The 17774-nt window shown below is 37.5% G+C and overlaps 2 protein-coding genes across 2 annotated transcripts; one reads left to right on the forward strand and one right to left on the reverse strand.

Annotated features, from left to right (window-relative positions):
- Positions 1–4160: 4160 nt before the first annotated feature.
- Positions 4161–7656, reverse strand: LOC131077617 (protein DETOXIFICATION 48). Its single transcript, XM_058015149.2, has 2 exons — positions 6252–7656; positions 4161–6093 (listed from the first exon to the last, which is right to left on the reverse strand). Exons 1-2 carry the CDS (start codon positions 6447–6449, stop codon positions 4501–4503), a joined length of 1791 nt encoding a protein of 596 aa, XP_057871132.1. The 5' UTR covers positions 6450–7656; the 3' UTR covers positions 4161–4500.
- An 8052-nt stretch (positions 7657–15708) lies between these two features.
- On the forward strand, positions 15709–16645 carry LOC131077646 (uncharacterized). The gene is made up of 2 exons (XM_058015189.2): positions 15709–16102; positions 16344–16645. The coding sequence occupies exons 1-2, from the start codon at positions 15709–15711 to the stop codon at positions 16643–16645; spliced, it is 696 nt and encodes a 231-aa protein (XP_057871172.2).
- The last annotated feature ends 1129 nt before the right edge of the window (positions 16646–17774 follow it).

Here is a 17774-nt window from a genome sequence, read left to right on the forward strand (position 1 = left end):
AGAAGGAAGAATGATAGAATGTAATGGGAAGGAGTAAGAGGAACGATTAAGTTTAGGGTTAGAATGTGGAAGTTAAAGGGTTCCACATTATATTTTATTTATCAACTATTTGATAATAAATATGCAATGAATTAATTAAAATGAAAGATATCAAACTTTTGGTCAAGATTTTAAAAATTAAATGTATGACTTTAAGTTTAAGGGATGTTGAATTATGAGTGAAATTGCTTGGTCATTTATGTAAAAATATAGGTATATTACATTTTTTTGTGGGTGTAGCACATAACTATTGGGGCCCCTTGCACAAGTACCAATCATCATTTCAAAATGATTGCTTGAAAACTCTTGTTTGCATAACGAGTTGTCCCATATTCATTTGTACTACCCAAAACCTTAAACAATAACTTTTAACTTTTAACTCATATACAAAATGTAACCTAACTTTATTTTGCTAAAAATTGATGTACTACTCAAGAACATAAAAAATACTACATTAAAATACACAACTTGCACAAGTACCAATCATCACTTGAAAATGACCACTTGAAGACCCTTGTCTGCATAACGAGTTGTCCCATATTCATCAGTACTACACAAAACCTTAAACAATGACTTTAAACTCCAAGTCATACAAAACGTAACCTATTTATTTTTGCCAAAAATAATGTACTATCAAGAATTTAATAAATACGAAATTAAAATACGCAACTACTAAATCCTCTTCTTCACTACCCAATAATTTAACTAATAATATATGAATATTATATCAACTTTTATATTGGCTCTAGTGACAAAGCGAGAATATTTAAACTATATCTAATGGCCACATTCAATATCAATCCTAAGAATTATATAAGTTGTAACTCTGTTTTTAAAAATCAAGGAACTCGTTGCTTTTTCTTGTGAAGATTATCCCCACAACCGTCCGTATACCGATCTGGAAATAATATTGTGTTAGTGTACGACTTCCATGAGCATGCGTGAAGAACATGGTTTTAAAAAGCTTATGTTCATAAATTACATCTCTGAAAGCGATTATAAAAGTAGACCAGTTATCTAACTCAAAACGAGAGATCTGTTACACGATATATCTGGAAAGCTGCTGCTCCACTTGCCAACCAATCACAAATAGTGCTATCCAGAACTGGTAAAAAAGCTACAGGAATGCTTGCATCGATCCAAAATAAGGAAAAAGCTGAAAGAAAGGTTGCATGACATCCACCGCCACAACTAGTTATAATATTCATTCCTAGTGCAAAACTGAAGTGGAACTGAAATGCTATGTCATCCACCACCTCTACTTTATTACTCTTGGATAATCAAAACTTGCCTCCTTAATCTGCGCCTTAGAAACTGCTGTAATTTAATGTTTTAAGAGTCATTTTATATGGTATTAACACAAGAAGGTGGTAAAGCAATGTAATTTGTAAAGTCTTTGCTCCAACTCCAAGATATTCTGGGAAAGTTAAATCCCATTATACCATTAGAGGGAACTTTGAAATGGTTGCTTTGTGCAAAACGGGAAAAAATTCCATTCTCACAGCTATCATGTTGATACCTCGCTAGATTCTAAGCCACTATACTGCAAATAGAAAAATTCCTTTCCTTGCCCTCTTGAATTGCCATTACTATTTTCTCTCTTTCCATAGTGGCCACAACATGTTCTTGAGAAGACCAAACACTGACATAGTTAAGAAAATACACGATACCATAATGTTAATTATCAGTTTTTTGATACTAGTTGTGATTTCTTGGTTGGAAAAAGTCTGACTGCTTGCTCATGATTGTCTAATCTCTTTGAGTAATGTTAGCCGAATATCCAACCTCCAATAAGCAAGCTTTGACTTGAAAAGCCATTGCAGTAGAGAGATTCGAATGAAAAAAGCTTCTATAATGTATTAATATAGCGGCCCGCGTTGGCTTATCCCATTACAATTCCAATTCCTGCATGGATTCCCATTACCCTAGAGATGCTAATGTAGTGTACTGTATATTACCAACACGTTCGTTGTCTGTACCCATTTGTGTTATGTTTACAATTTTTCCAATGTGATTAGCACGAGATGAATGAAAGGGATTTATGGGTTCCTTCTTTGGGTGGCGTGGAATCTGTGTATGCAGTTGCAGTTCAAGTTGAGAAGACTTGCACGGGCAAACGATGACGAAGGCATTGATCATGGTGGGTGCTAGCAGATATTTTGGTATTGATTTATTAGATCACTACAGTCTAGGCTAGTAAAAGGGTGGTCAAAGAAGAGTCAAACTACAGTCTAACAATCCAGCTTTTAGATTTTTTTTGATTCATTTATTTGCAGAATAGAATGTTGTATTATTATTTTATGATGGACACTGCTGGTAGTGGCCAAATCTGGAATGTGGGGAGTAAGAAAGCGATTATATATCTCTTGCAAAAGGTAACAGAGATTTGAATGCAATTCTACGTACAACATCAGATCTCTCATCGATTCACTTTGTCTTCCGACGTCAAGATTGTGAATGGATTTGTTGTTGCTCTGATTGACGGCACTGGTGGATTGGCTGCACAGGCGGTGGTGAAACTGAGCTCTGTATCTTATCAAGATTGGTTTTTTTTCATATTTGACACACGCATTACAATGTGTGATGATGTGAATCAAGATTCCCTAAAATTTGTGGTCGACCTCGTTTTTGCGTCGTAGGTCCCTCAAAACTGCAGAACATATGTTTTTTTTTACAAATAATTGGACTGAAGACACGGCGTCTCCACATGACCCACGATCTTGTGCAGGAAGAGTTGATGATGATGATGATGATGATCCATTTTTTTCTTGTTGGGAGGAATACCAACTTCAGTTGAACTCAACCATGGAAACGCAAAATGTGGAAAAAGGAGAAAACTACTATTTTAAGGTGTTGGGATTGGATAGCGAGTGGGAATGGGATTGTTCGAAATCCGTTTGATGAAATGACGTGTCAAATGGAGTGTTGCACTTGCCATATTCCAAAACAAGTCGTTTCTCAAGACGGAAATGGAGGAGTTTTGAGCCCTTGCGTTTACGAAGGGACTGATGGTTTTTGCTTTTGTGAGGGGACTTGCATTGCACAACCCATGCCTGCGTAACGTGTGGGGAAGTAATGATTGTTGTGGACGTGGGAAAGATCTAGACCTCTCTTTCCACCCTCAATCCTATTCCTATTCCCATTTCTGTTACTGGTGCGGCTAAGTGATTGCCCTGTCACCATGCACATGCCATATTCTAGTGCTAACTTTACCCAAATCAACACATATTCCGAATGCCTTTTTCAAAGAAGAGGCAGCGTATCAGTAATGTTTTTGGCTTTTGACAAGGAGGAGGCGGTGACTTAAGTAACTGCAACCCAAAAAGATGAGTTTACACAAAACAATAAGTTAACTTTGTGACAAATTCTTCTCATTCATTCTCATCTATTGATTTTCAGATCTATTTTATCCGATCTTCAATAAATTTACTTTGGAATAAATTCTTCTGATTCATTTCCATTCATTGATTTTCAGAACTATTTCATCTGATCTCCATCTTGATCTATATGAAAATTTTTATAAAATCAGACCTTATTCCTCAGTCATTTTTAACCATAAATTACTCTCATACATTATTACTAAAACTATGACCATGACTATGGATATAATTATGATTGGTTGGTTAGAAGAACAACTGTTCAACTTTTAGAATGCACCAATGCATAACTTGTAATGCATTAAGTAATATTTTAGCTTTTGATAAAGAGGAGGCGGTGAGTAAGTAATTGCAACCCAAAAAGATGAGGATGACACAAAACTACACGGCAAGAGTGTATGACTATATGACTATATGACTATGGTTATGGTTGGTTGGTAGGTTACTCGTCTCTGCCAAAGAATATGGACCGATTTTTTATTAGATATTGAAAACAAATTCCTTCACAATATTCCAAACTTCCACCGCCTCAGTATTAGTTTTTCAGGATTATTAAATGAATAATGTAACCTGACATGGAGTGGTGGTTTCGTCAGACAAGAAAGAAGTAGGAGATAATCAAATCGTTACCAAGCATTGCTCCTCAAACATGAAACATAGAAGGAAATAAACTAATTAATGGGTAGATAGAGAATTTAAAAAGAAAGCAAGCATAATGAATGAATGAATGAACGAATCGATGAGTTGCAAGATTTTAGGAACTGTGTCGGTATTGAGTATTAGATTATACGTCTTTACAGTGAGCTAGTTTAGTGGAGAAGCCAAGCCAAGCCAAGCCCATCTCAGATGCAGCAGATATGATATACTACCACTACCACTACCTCTACCTCTACCTCTACCTCTACCTCTACCTCCCATGTTGGCAGCACAAAAACATGGTGATAAATGAATTAGTTAAATGTTGCATATAGTTCCTTGAACCTTCCTTCCACCTCTCTTGTCCCAAAAACAATATGATATTACAATGATCCAGTGCAAGTGCACATGCATGGCAGTCAGCAGCGTGTGTTCCCAAGAATGCAGTTCAGAAGTGGCTTTCTGAGCACAATTTTGTCTCTTCGGGTTTCGCAATTTGGACTGTAATGAGAGGGTGTGAGTCGGAGCAGTCGGAGTAGGAGCAGTCGTCGTGCAAGTTGAGCAGGGCATGGGCAGGGGCAGGGGCAGGGGCAGTGGCAGGGGCAAGGGCAAGGGCAGGGGCAGTGGCAGAAGCGTGGTTGTCGTGAGCTGCTTTGTGGCAGGTTTCTTGAAACTTGAAGGATTCGTGTTCCATCTGATGTGCGCCAGTGAGGTCTTTAGCCCTCTGAGCTTGCAGAATCCAGTCGGTGGAGAGCAACACGTAGAGCATGAGGGCGGCGCAAGAGGCCTGCGCTGCCAGAAGACCGAGCCAGAGACCCGTGAATCCCGTGTTGAATACGAAACTCATGAGAATGGCTACGGGCATGCCCACGAAGTAGAATGAGCCCAGGTTTATGTTGGCACCCGTGCTGGGCCTTGCACATCCTCGAAGAACCCCGCACCCTGTCGTCTGCGGGCAGTTGCCCAGTTCACACAACCCCACGATAGGCAGGGCAAGGGAAGTTAGCTGCAGGATGTCCGTGTCTTGCGTAAACATTCTGCCCCATCTGTGCCGCATTGTTGTTGTGAACGTCATGGCCAGCAAACCCAACACGCCAGCACACAAAAGCGCAACGATCATGGCAATCCGGGCCTTAGCAGGCCTGTTGCCTCCGAGCTCGTTTCCTACTCGAGTAGAAACTCCCAGGCTCAAGGATGAGGGGAAGATATAGACCAAGGCAGTTGTTTGGATCAGAATTCCCATGGAGGCCAATGTGGCGGTGGGATTCACCAGCAATCCGCAGAGAATGATCATCAACTCGTACCACCACCATTCTAGGCAAACAGAAACACAGCTTGGTATTGCTAGGCTGAGTAATGACCTCCATCCCTTCAAGCACTCCTTGGAGACTCCCTCCCACGACTTTTTGTACACTCCAGACAAACACAAGTATCCCAACAGTGAAAAAACAATGTTAAGATTTGTCCAAACGGCCGCAATCGCTACCCCTCTGATCCCCATCTTGAGGTACACCACCAGTATGAAATTTATAGGAACGTGCAAGAGAACAGCCACTGTTGCACAGCACGTGAGGGGGATGGTGATGTTCTGCGTCCGCAAGTAAATTCTGAGAGGGTGGAGAAACGCTTGGGCTAGCAGGTCGGGTAGAGAGAAGGTTATGTAAACCCCCGCCATTTGGGTAATCTGCTCGTTTTGTCCGCACCAGAGAAGGATTCGCTCCATGTTGAGCCAGAGGAAAGCAATGGGCACTGAAGCACAGAGGAGAATGAGTATTGTCCTCTGAAGAGTGATGCCCAGAAGACTCCATCGTTTGGCTCCGTATGCTTGGCCGCATATGGGCTCCATTCCCATAGCCAATCCGGAAATCACTGAGTACCCAGTTATGTTGGCAAATCCAATAGCGAGCGACCCACCTGCCAACTCTAGCTCTCCTAGCCGCCCCAGGAACAGCATCGATACCATTGCTCTCGAGTACAGCAGCAATCCAGTCAACACCATGGGCCCCGAAATTCTGCTTATTGCTTTCATTTCTTCAACAATCTGCACCCAGTTCAATACAAGCATTCTCTTTTCAAGAAACAATACATACATACACCTAGTTACAAAAGCAAAAAACCAGAGATAATACAGGAATCCATCCATCCATCCATCCCTAAAAGCAATTGTTAGAGAGGAGCCCTAAAAGGCTAAATCCAAACCTCGATAGGTGTTGGCCACCGCTTGAGCTCGTTGTCATCCTCCAACTCCTGCTGCTTCCAATTCTTTTCGTGGGTATCAGGGTAGCCATCTTCGATAGAGAAGAAAAAGAGTTCTTGTTGTGCCATGGCTGGCTGCTGGCACAGGTGCAAGGCACCACAGCCATCTTCACCGCTCGCACAACTTGGTTGCCTACACATGATTCTTCTACCTTGGACTGCACCTTTTTTTTAAAATTATTCTAGTCAACCTATACGTTGAACAACAACTACTCACTCTAGCCTACAACGGTGGATCAAGCAGAACCACAAGAAGCAGCAGCAGCAAGCTTTAATGCATTATAGATGATGATGATCGACGTTGTTAAGGAACTCATGAAGCTTTGATCTGTATGGTATTTTAGAGAAATGGGCAAGATATAGATCGACCAATGTTCTCCGATCACGAAGTTCGATGCATTGAATTCACCTCCCTACTTTACGTAAGCAAAGCAGGAGATTTGGCAGAGGCAGAGGCAGCAGGCCTGACCACCGATCACTCCACTTCCTCTCTTCCTTGATGGATAAGCAAAGCAAGCAAACAAGCAAGCAAAGCAAATATGATATATGCTATGCTATGCTAATGTCTGTCTGCCTGCCTTCCAACGGCTGGTTATTACAAAGGGGATTAAACGAAGCCTACAAAGTATAGATAGAGCTCTCGTTTATGTGATGCCACCTAATGAATACCCTTCTCTTCATCGCCACTATATATTTATGCGACTTAAACCCCCCCCCGGTGCTCAAGAATCTCTTTTTATTTCCCTTTATTTTAAAACTCTGAGCCTCTGACACGAATGACTTCTTAATTTGAGAATCTTTGTAGATTGGCTTCCCGAAACATCCGTTAGCCAGTCTGTAAGAGATTACCTAAACTGAGGTGAAACTAGTAATTTTGTCCTCAATTGAGGTAAAGGAGAAAGTACCAACTTGACGATCAATCAATCCCTTTAACTAATCAAAACTGATACTACCTACACACAGAAAGCACTTCCATTCTAAAGGCAGGCGTTCTCTACAGGACCAACTTGAAACGTCACCCCTCGAAAATGGAACAAAACAGCTCTCTCCCTCCTGTTTAATAGGTAGTATCAAAAATGAAAACTTCCTCTCAATCAAGGCAAGCTTCAATTTATAGAAACAAAGTCATCGTTTTGGACAGTTTCCTCACATATTGGTGTTCACCATACGAGCTTCCTTGGCGGGCGGGCTGGCGGGCGGGCAGGCAGGCGGAGTAAATGGGTATCACAGAATCTATGTAGGCGTAAGTGTTTGTCCCTCTTTCTGGTTTCAATCAAAGCATGGTGGTAAACTCTTCTAGTACTCTTAGTATAACCCACAATTGAACCGTCGCTTTGTTTGTCGGTTGCATCTGTTGGGGACAGAAAGTGTGAGGGGTGAGTGTACTTTTGTGAATTGGGATTTACCGTATCCCTATCTCTGCACCACTTTTTTCTTGCGGTGCTGTCGTACCCACTACACGAGATAGCCAGTTAGGATCTCGGAAACTCAGTGCCAGGCCAGCACACTCCAAACCCCAACGCCCTTATTAATTTACTGCCGTCATAACACCGCACGTGAAAGACTTCGTAACCCTAGTTAACACCCAGTTCAACTTAAGCCCCGGTGATGGTGACTGTGATTGTCTATCATTTAATCGAGAAGCAGCTATAGATATTATTATGGATTGTGAAAATCTGATAATTTTACCATTTAATTACTTTCAAGATTGTATTTTGATTTGATTGAGAATTGTTACAACTTACAATTCCCTTAAGCCTGAGCCCGTTCGGGGGACCACGAAGGGCTTGAATTAATTGTCCGACTCCTACTGGCGTTTGCAGAGAAAAACTTGCATATGATGGTACTCAATTCAGCCGGCAGCCCGCATGGAGGAGACCGCAAATTCTATCCTCCTCTGCATCGGCAATTTGCCCCGCGGGAGAAGGAGGGTTCGACTCCCACGCCCGCCAAGACGATGGGCCCGGTTCCTCAGACTCCCAGGTTTTTTCTGCTTTATTCTTGGGACAATAGAATTACCCAAGCGGCAAGAAAACGACTTGACCTTGATGGACACAGTGAGAGCAAAAAAGCATCTAGGTGTTGTGTCATAACTGGGTTGATCTGAGTTGTTGTGGCGAAGGGAGTCAGTGAGTGATGGATTGATGTGGGTTTTGTGGTCAGCCTTAACAATCTATGAGTTTGAGCAGAGTCACGCTGGTGGCAGTCACATTAAAAGCTGGTTGGTGACGATGGCGATGCGTGTTTTGTCCTACACGGTACATGATCACACTCTGCAATTGCGTGGGGGTGCAGCACGGCCCACGCCCATCACTCCCTCCCTCACCTTTTCCAACAGTTTCCTCCTCCTCCTACAAATGCTGACCGCGTGACATCTATCTATCTCTCTACCCATTTAACCAGACTGACTTACAGACCATTCCAGCCCTACAATTGGTCAAGCATACAAACGTCCCCACATCACAACCTAGAAGTGTAACAGCCGGGTCACTTTTCCTCAACATTCCGACCCGACCTGACCCGACTGACCTTCCTTGTGAGCCTTACCTCCATGTCGCATGCCTTATCATGAAAAGGAATGAGATGAGATGAGATGTTATCTGCCACAAACCCACAAGGACGAATTGAACCAGGCTGTGTGTGTACGCGGACAAAGGCAACGATAATGTTGGCCTACTTCTGGTTTGGTCCCTGGTAATTGAGGACAAGAACAATATCATGTTGTTCGGGAGTGCTTTTTATCAAACGAACAGGACACTACAAAAGACAACGCTGCATGGTGCTCACATGAACTCCATGGCATGGGTAAATATCTTCTTTCAAGTGCATGAACAAGACTGCTCAGCATTATCTGCGTACTCTTCTCAGGGCCTTGTGATCCCCACTTTGGGATCCCCAACTAACCTTTCAGCCTATCGCAAATTAGAGGGATTCATGTGAAAGTTTTGTTTGTGATTTGATTCAATTATAATTAGTTCTACACCTAGGTCCTAACATATGTATCTAGTCCACCATTCAAAATGGCATAATTGTTCCTTGTCTACAAGCTAAAGATACCATTGTGGCTTTGTTTTTATTTTAGTTCTATTTACTAAATATTATAGTGTAAATAAATATTATAGTGTGACATTTTACAAGATGGAATAAATTATGTCATTTGGAAATTCTGTCTGTTTTAAAATCTAATAATCTAGAATACTTATATCTTATAACTTTGGTATTGGTTAGTGGTTTTTCGCCGATCTTTTGCTGATTCTTGGTTGCTGTTTTAAAATGACTATTTTTAATTTATGCAGCCTTTTGTACTAGTTCTTTGTTAAAGGGTTTCAGGTCCCTACAAATCTTGTTTGTTCTGATCAAAAACTTTGGTATTGAAAATTGTACCCATTTGACACAGTTACTTTTCAACATCATGTATTTTAGGATGCACTTTAGATTATTTTGTAGTCTTTTCTGTATAATTGAAATGCCAAAACCATTGCGTTCATTTATATTCCCACATTCATGTATTTTAGGATGCACTTTAGACCATGTTGTAGTCTTTTCTATAATTGAAATACCAAAGCCATTGTGTTCATTTATATTGTCACATTTTGTGTCTATTTTAATACTCTTCTATTTTGATACATACACAATTGTGCAAATATTAATGTAAGTACACTAATGTCCAGCAACAACATAATGGTATCATCCTTAAATTTGTATGCCTTCAACACCATATTGGTGATTCCCTCTTCCCACTTTGTAGTCTTTTTTGTAGTTGAAATACCTAAACTATTATGTTCATTTATATTGCCACATCTTGTGTCTACTTTAATATTCTTCTATTTTGATGAACCCATAATTGTACACTATCTATTTAAAAGTCATTTAACTAAGATGTTTCTAATATGTTATAATTGTAATCGACTCCAAGCCTAAATGTATGCCTCCAACAACCACATTGATGATTCCCTCTTCCCATTTTGTAGTCCTTTTTGTAGTTGACATACCAAAACTATTATATCCATTTATATTGCCATATTTTGTGTATATTTCAATATTATTCTATTTTGATGAACACACAATTGCACAAATATTTGTGTAACTACGCAAATGTCTACTGATAACACAATCGTACATTATCTATTTAATAATCATTTAACTAGGGTGCTTTTAAAATGTTCTAATTTTAACTAACTTCAAGCTTGATTTTATATGCCTCCAACAACCATAGTGATGATTTTCTCTTCCAAAATTAGTAATTTTTGTATGCTTGTTTGAAGGAGTCTAGAGAGATAATTTCCACAATTGGTTCTTCCCTACGGCTTCCATTCCAATCTCTTCCATTTTTTCAACAACCTCTTGCAATCCTAAATAGTCTACAACACCATTATTTTTTATTAGTTGTTATTGTAATATCCTCAAGTACTATCAATCTATAAACTTGTCTAATTCATTCTTTTTGAAAGATCATCTATTTGAATAGAGATAATTTCTTATATCTTCTTGTGGAGTCTTCCAATTCATATAATAAGATGTTCTTATCTTTATTTTCAATATAAATTTCTTCATTTCATTATTTTCATTCTCATTATCTATATCTCTCACTCTTGACATTTTTGAGACTTTGTCAAGCCCCATATTCTTTCTATCATTCTCATAATTTTTCTTGGTATTAAATATACTTAAGATTGAGAATCTCTCTCTCTCTCTCTGTGTGTGTGTGTGTGTGTGTGTGTGTGTGTGTGTGTGTGTTCCCATTCTCTAGATCTATTGTTATGAGTGATAATTTTGTTATTTCCTATCTTGTTATTCTTTCAATATTTTAATATTGATTTGCGTCTATTAAATGACTTTATAGCTATTGTATAAATAACACTATCATATTGATAATCTTGTTTGTAGATCCCTTTTCCCCCTATGTAGGTTCTAGAAAAAAATTGTTTTCTAAACTTGGACACTAGCATAGTCATTAGATGATAAAGTGCAAGAACTATGATTTTGTCCTACCTCATAGATAACACTAGTAGTGGTGTGTTATTTCTTTGAGCAATATTTTACTCCATAACAATAGTATTGTATTTTGTTATCCCTTCATTGAAACACATTTTTAATTTAATGAACATAAATAATATAAAAAAATAAATAAAGTTTTAACTTTGTTTTAGTTACTTCTATAAACAAGTTTTTATTTCAATGATTTAATATTCATTCAACTAACACAAATGAATGGTCAAAATTAATTTCTTTAAACTAGGATTAGATAAAAAAAAAAAATTAATCAGAACTTTAATAGCAAGAGGGATACCTAGGCTAAGACACATGAGAGGACTTTGTAAATATTTGAAAGGGTTCCCTTTCAACATAAAAATTTAATAACCTTGAAAATATATGACTCTTGTCATCTGATCGAGGACTTTTCTAGTCTTTATATTTTCATGGATGCAAAAATATTTCTAACCCATTCAATAGTTGTAGTGGCCTCTACTTCTAATGCATTTTAAATGGTAAGCCTAATATTTGTCCTTCACTAATTGAATAAATTTTTCCCATGCCTTTTGTCCCTTAACCCTTTAAGTAAATTTTTAATTTATGATCTCACCATTCCTTCTTCTTAATTATATAAGAACTTAGTTATGATAAGGTTATTCTAGCAAATAAACCTCTTAATTTCTATGTTTTTGATAATAGTATTGATGACATTTTAGAAAACTTGGAAAATGGGTCCCTTATCTATAAATGTTTAGATATAACCATCTTTATTAGGAGAATATTGTTTCTTGAATAAAAATATATATGACGTAATTTGATGAGACCATCTATTTTTATTTTAGAAAAATATTTTTTATTATTTTTGTATTTTATTTCTATTGATTATTTTATTTTTTACAATAAAATGAGTTTTGGTTCTTCAAAAAAGATAGAATATTAATGAATTATAAGACCCCTTTATACTTACTCCTTTATTCTATTCCATTCCAACATTATGGGAAACTTCAAATTCATTAAAGACTAACAATTTTCTCAAAAATAAAATCTAATAGCTAGAATGGGTTCCTAGAGCTAAGACATGCACAATAGCACTTTATATGTGTGAATCTAACATTTTAGAAACGTGCTCTAAACGTCTTGTAAAAGTCCATCATCCTTGGATAGCACCAATTTTTTGTGGACTAAAGTCATGTGCACTTAGGGTGTTGGTAGAATTATTAGGACAATTTGATTTGCTAATTTAAATATTTTTGGAAGAGCTTGTGATTATTTAACAAGAAAAATAAATTAAATAATTAATTATTAGAGTTATCAACATAAAATTAAATGATAAATTATATTTAATTATTTAGAATGTATTTTAACTATACAAATAAAATTTTGTTAGGCTCAACTTTTTGAAAAGTTATCATAAAGATACTTTATATTATTTTATTAAGAAAAAAAATACTTTTTAAAAAATCAATGAAAAGAAAAAAACGTTTTTGAAAAACAACAATGAAAAAGCAAAAAGAAATTTTTTTCTAAATTTTTTTTAAAAAAAAAAAGAAAAGAAAAAAGCTCTAAAGAACTAATTAAAGGAGGAGAGTTAACAAACAAATATATTATGTTCTTTTTGGATTAATTTTATTTCTAAAGAATGAATGTACATTCATCTTCTCTATTTCTCAAAGATGGAAACACTTCGAAATATAGAAATTTTTGAGGATGAAAATCCTCTGACTTTTAGAATAATTTTATCTAGGGAATTCTATAGTTTAGCAAATATTGATTTGAGGATGAAAAATATCATTCTATTTTGAGTGTTTTCATGTAAGAATTATCATTGTGTTAAATTTGTAGATTATGTTTTAGATTTAATGGATATTTTGTTATAATGTGTTGTTTACTAGTATTTTGGGTTTGCAAAGATTCTTGGGTTTCTAGAGTTGGATTATGATGCTTATTTTATGTGAGTGGTTTCTTGAAAATCTGGAGCATTTTCATGTTGGGTTTTATGATGTTGGTCATACTAGTTGAGCCCTACCATCTTTGCAAAAGTAGTTCAAAAATTAGGAAATTTGGGAGTCTTAAGTATTTTTTAAAAGTCACTCTTTCTTTAATAAGGGTCACACAGATTAGGTATTTGTTATTTAAATGAGTTATGAGATTATAGCTAAACCATTTGAGTCATTTATGAGGTGTAACATTATGTAGTCTGAGGATGTTGTTATTTTTATGATTATTTGGGTCTACAAGTTTACTTGGAATCTATTTAAACTATCTCTTAATAGTATTTGGATGATCATAGGGTAAGTGAGGGTAAATGGATAAACCTGTGTCACACTTTGGTCCAACTATGGGTAGTCCATGAGTCCACCCAATTTACTCCTGGGCCGCGTAGCGCTGAAATGGCGCCAGGAGTCCAACCAGACTATCGGTTATATAAATCGATATTTTTCGCACCGACCCCCATTTTCATCCTAAGGAGCTTTGGGAGTTTGGTCGAACTCACAAGGAGCTTATTTCCAGCCCCCATTTTTCTAGGTAGGTTCATTTTTTTCCTTTTTTTATTGTTTTGTATTTGTAATTTAAAAAATTAATATATTTATTGCTATAATTATTTTTATTGAATAGTTTATCAATTTTTTGAAAATGTTTAGAATGAAAACATTAGAAAAATGTTAAAAATAAATTAAACCTAGCAAAATGTGAAAACCGACACTATGAAACTATTAAAAAAATATGCACATATACCTATTAAATAATTTAAAAAAATCCATTTTCTCATTACCCTTACATATAAATCATAAAAAATTATAATCAATACACTACACATAAAAAAAAAATCGCCAGCGAGACACGGATGATTTGATTCAAAAATTTATAACTCGGCTCTGCAATTTCCATTGGACGTTAATGACAGATCAAAAGGGTTTTCAGTAAGACAGATAGGGCAGCAACAAGCAAAGGAAGAAGAAGAGATGGTGGTGGACCTTCGAGTAGAGATGGAAGAAGACAACGAGTTTTGGGAGAAACAGGCAGTGATCGCTAGGATCATTGGACTTAATTGGTCAAGAAAAAACATCAAGCAGTGGGTGAATAAGAAGTGGGGAGATCGAATAGTCATTAAATTCATCCCTAAAGGTTTTTCTGTGGTTCTTTTTGAAAACCAATCAGAGAGAGACCGTATCATCAACCAGGAAAACTGGTTTGCAGAGGAGCATGCGGTTTATATTCAACCCTAGACTCCCAATTTCAATCCCATCCCTTTGGTAGTCTACTTATGGCCGATATGGGTTTATTTATATAATCTGCCAATCGAATATTGGAGCGAAGCTTATTTGGAAAAAATCAGTAGGTCACTTGGGACTGTATTGGAAATAGATTTTGATGAGGAGAAAGATTTGTGCAAATCTATCAGAATAAGATTAGCGGCGGTCAAGAGATTTTCGGAATATATCACGCTTCATTCTGCTAATGGTTGGTTGAGACAGAAGCTTGAGATCGAAAGAGAGTTTTTTGATTGCTCCAGATGTGGCAGTAAGAGGCACAATGTTGAGGCATGTAGATTGTTTGTTAGAAAAGCAAGGAAATCAATTAAAAACCCGACACAACCATGGAGAAGAAAGCCAGAGAAAATGGTTACAAATTCAGTTAGTAATCTTAAAGAGCCATCTTTACTTCAAAATCAAATTGGTTCTCCTTCGGCGAGGTGCGGGATTGCAGAGACGCAATCAGAGAATAAGCATGCAAACGTCCATACAACATCAGTAGCAGGAGAGGAGCCATCCAATCAAACAGAGGCGAGAGATAAAATAGGAGAAATGGAGCCGAAGTCCCCCAAAATATTTATCTATAACAAAGGATTATCAAATACGGAGATTGATCTGGACAAGGACTTTGAGGAAGAATTTTTTTAGAAGGATGCTCTAGAAAACGTGGATCCGAGGTGTATTAGTCAATCAACAAACATTCTATTGGGGAAGGCAAAAGGACTTGGAGGAAGGAGAAGCAACCGACAAAAAAGGGAAGAAAGTGCAAATGAGAAAGGAATAGTCAGCGTGTTTGATTTTATGAGGAAAACTAAGGGAGAAGGGATCTCTCTTAGCAAAAGATGAAGATAACTACTTGGAATGTCAGGGGTCTATCAACTCCTGACAAAATACGCTCGATCAAACGAGCATTGGCTAGATGTAACAGTGACATATTTGCATTTCAAGAAACAAAAATGAATCTTGATAAGGCAGATCGCTTTATTAAGTCATGTAAGGTTTGGGAAGGCTTATTCCAAGAAGCCATTGGGACTGTCCGAGGTTTGGGTGTGATGTGGAACCCTTCCCAGGTTTAAGTATCCCTTTTGGAGAAAGTTGAGCATTGGATGTTATGTTCAGTATCCAACTTTAAGGAAAATCTAAATTTCCCATTAATTAATGTATACGGTCCAATGAAAACTTTGGATAAGGCTCAGTTATGGAAGGTCCTCACGGATAAAATTTCAGTCATGGGAAATGACAAGATAGTAGTGGTTGGTGACTTCAACGCCCTACTAGATTTGGAAGAGAAACAGGGTGGTCTGAGAATGCCAAATAAGGTGATGGAAGACTTTAGAGATTTTGTCAATCAGAATCACTTAATGGATGTGACTCCCAAGAACGGGACCTTCACATGGACCAACCGACGAGCAAACTTTGCTCATATATCAGAGCGGCTGGATAGGCATTTCATTGGAGAAGCTTGGTTGGAGTCATCCTTTCAGGTAGAAGCCTTCATTCTTCCAATCTCCGTGTCTGATCACTTCCCTGTAGAACTAAAATTGAGCGAGGCCCCAATAAAAGGAAGTAGTAGCTTCAAAATCTTGAGCATGTGGTGGAGAGACCCCGAATTAATTTCTCTTTTACAACAATGGTGGTTAGAAAGCAATATATATAGGGGAACTCTAAGCTATGTCTTTGTGAAAAGATTAAAATTCCTTAAAGAAAAGATTAAAAAATGGAACTCTAATTCTTTCAAAAATATATTTGCATAGGAATAGAATAGAGGAAGAACTTAATCATATTAATCTAATCACTATAAATTTAGGAATGTCAAATGATTCATACCATAGAGAAGTTGCACTCAAACAGGAATTGGCAGAAATTCTTTTGAGAGAAGAATGCTTTTGGAGAGACAAATCAAGGGAGCTTTGGATCAGAGAGGGCAATGCAAACATGAAGTTCTTTCATGCATCGGTAAAAGGAAATAGGATCAAGAACAGAATTTCGGAGATTGCAGACCAAGATGGTAACAGACACTCTACCCCAGATGCCATCGAGGAAGTAGCTATCACCTTTTTCAGAAATTTGCTTGGGGAAGCGGGGGAAAAAACTCTCATTATTTATTGACTGTGGAATGTATTCCTAACGAGATTTCAGAGGAAGAAAACAAATCGATTTGCAGCCCATTCATGATGGAGGAAGTCAAAAAGGCTATTTTTTACCATCATTCGAATAAAGCCCTGGGGCCAGACGGGTTCACTATGGATTTTTTTCAGAAATGTTGGGTGTTCATGGGACCCGATATTCTCTGAGTTGTGGAAGACTTCAGGAAACATGGGAAGTTTGTTAAAGAGATCAATCATACAAATATAGCGTTGATTCCTAAAAAGAAGGACTGCTCTTCAATCACAGACTTCAAACCAATATCTTTATGCAACTCCTTATACAAAATTATTTCTAAGGCCATGGTAAATAGGCTCAAACCAATTTTGTAGAGAATAATCTCGCCGGAGCAGCACAGATTTACTCTGGGATGAGAAATTATGGAAAACATCATTTTGGCAGCAGAAACTATCCATTCAGTGTATTCATCTAGATTCCAAGGTATGGTCGTTAAACTAGATGTTTCCAAAGCTTATGATCGAGTGAAATGGGGCTTTTTAGTGGAGGTTCTTAGAAAGTTTGGGTTTGATAGTAAATGGCTAAGGTGTATTGTCCATTGTATTACCTCCGTTAATTTTTCAATATTGGTCAATGGGTCTGCATGCAGTTTTTTTCATGCTTCTAATGGGTTTTGACAAGGAGATCCTTTGTCGCCCTTACTTTTTGTTCTCATGGTAGAATTTCTTGGTAGGCATATCAAGAACAAGGTTGGGATAGGTTCTTGGAAAGGATTTCTTATACATAATAGTCTGCCTACGATCTCCCATTCAAAATTCGCGAACAATACCATTCTCTTTGGTACAACATCGGGAAGAGAAGCTCTCATCATCCGACAGGTGCTAGAAGATTATGAAACAGATTTAGGTCACAGTATGAATAGGCAAAAGTCAAGGATATATTTCCTCAATACAAACAAGAGAACTCAAGACAAGATTTCAAGGGTGTTACAATTTGGTCAGGGTTCCTTTCCAATTCAATATCTCGGGGTCCCATTATTTGCAGATAGATTCAATAACAAACTCTGGGAGGAAGTAATCAACAAATGCAAAATTAAAATAGCCCTATGGAAGAACAAGTGGTTTTCACAGGCAGG

The sequence above is a fragment of the Cryptomeria japonica genome, chromosome 6 (genome assembly GCF_030272615.1).
Source record: "Cryptomeria japonica chromosome 6, Sugi_1.0, whole genome shotgun sequence".
Classification (NCBI taxonomy): Eukaryota; Viridiplantae; Streptophyta; class Pinopsida; order Cupressales; family Cupressaceae; genus Cryptomeria; species Cryptomeria japonica.

Coding starts and splice junctions, on each gene's coding strand:
- LOC131077617 (XM_058015149.2), bottom strand. CDS start 6,449: ATGTGTAGGCAACCAAGTTGTGCGAGCGGTGAAGATGGCTGTGGTGCC. Junction 6,094..6,251: donor GGTGGCCAACACCTATCGAG/GTTTGGATTTAG, acceptor AACTGGGTGCAG/ATTGTTGAAGAAATGAAAGC.
- LOC131077646 (XM_058015189.2), top strand. CDS start 15,709: ATGAAAACTTTGGATAAGGCTCAGTTATGGAAGGTCCTCACGGATAAA. Junction 16,103..16,343: donor CGAGGCCCCAATAAAAGGAA/GTAGTAGCTTCA, acceptor CTATAAATTTAG/GAATGTCAAATGATTCATAC.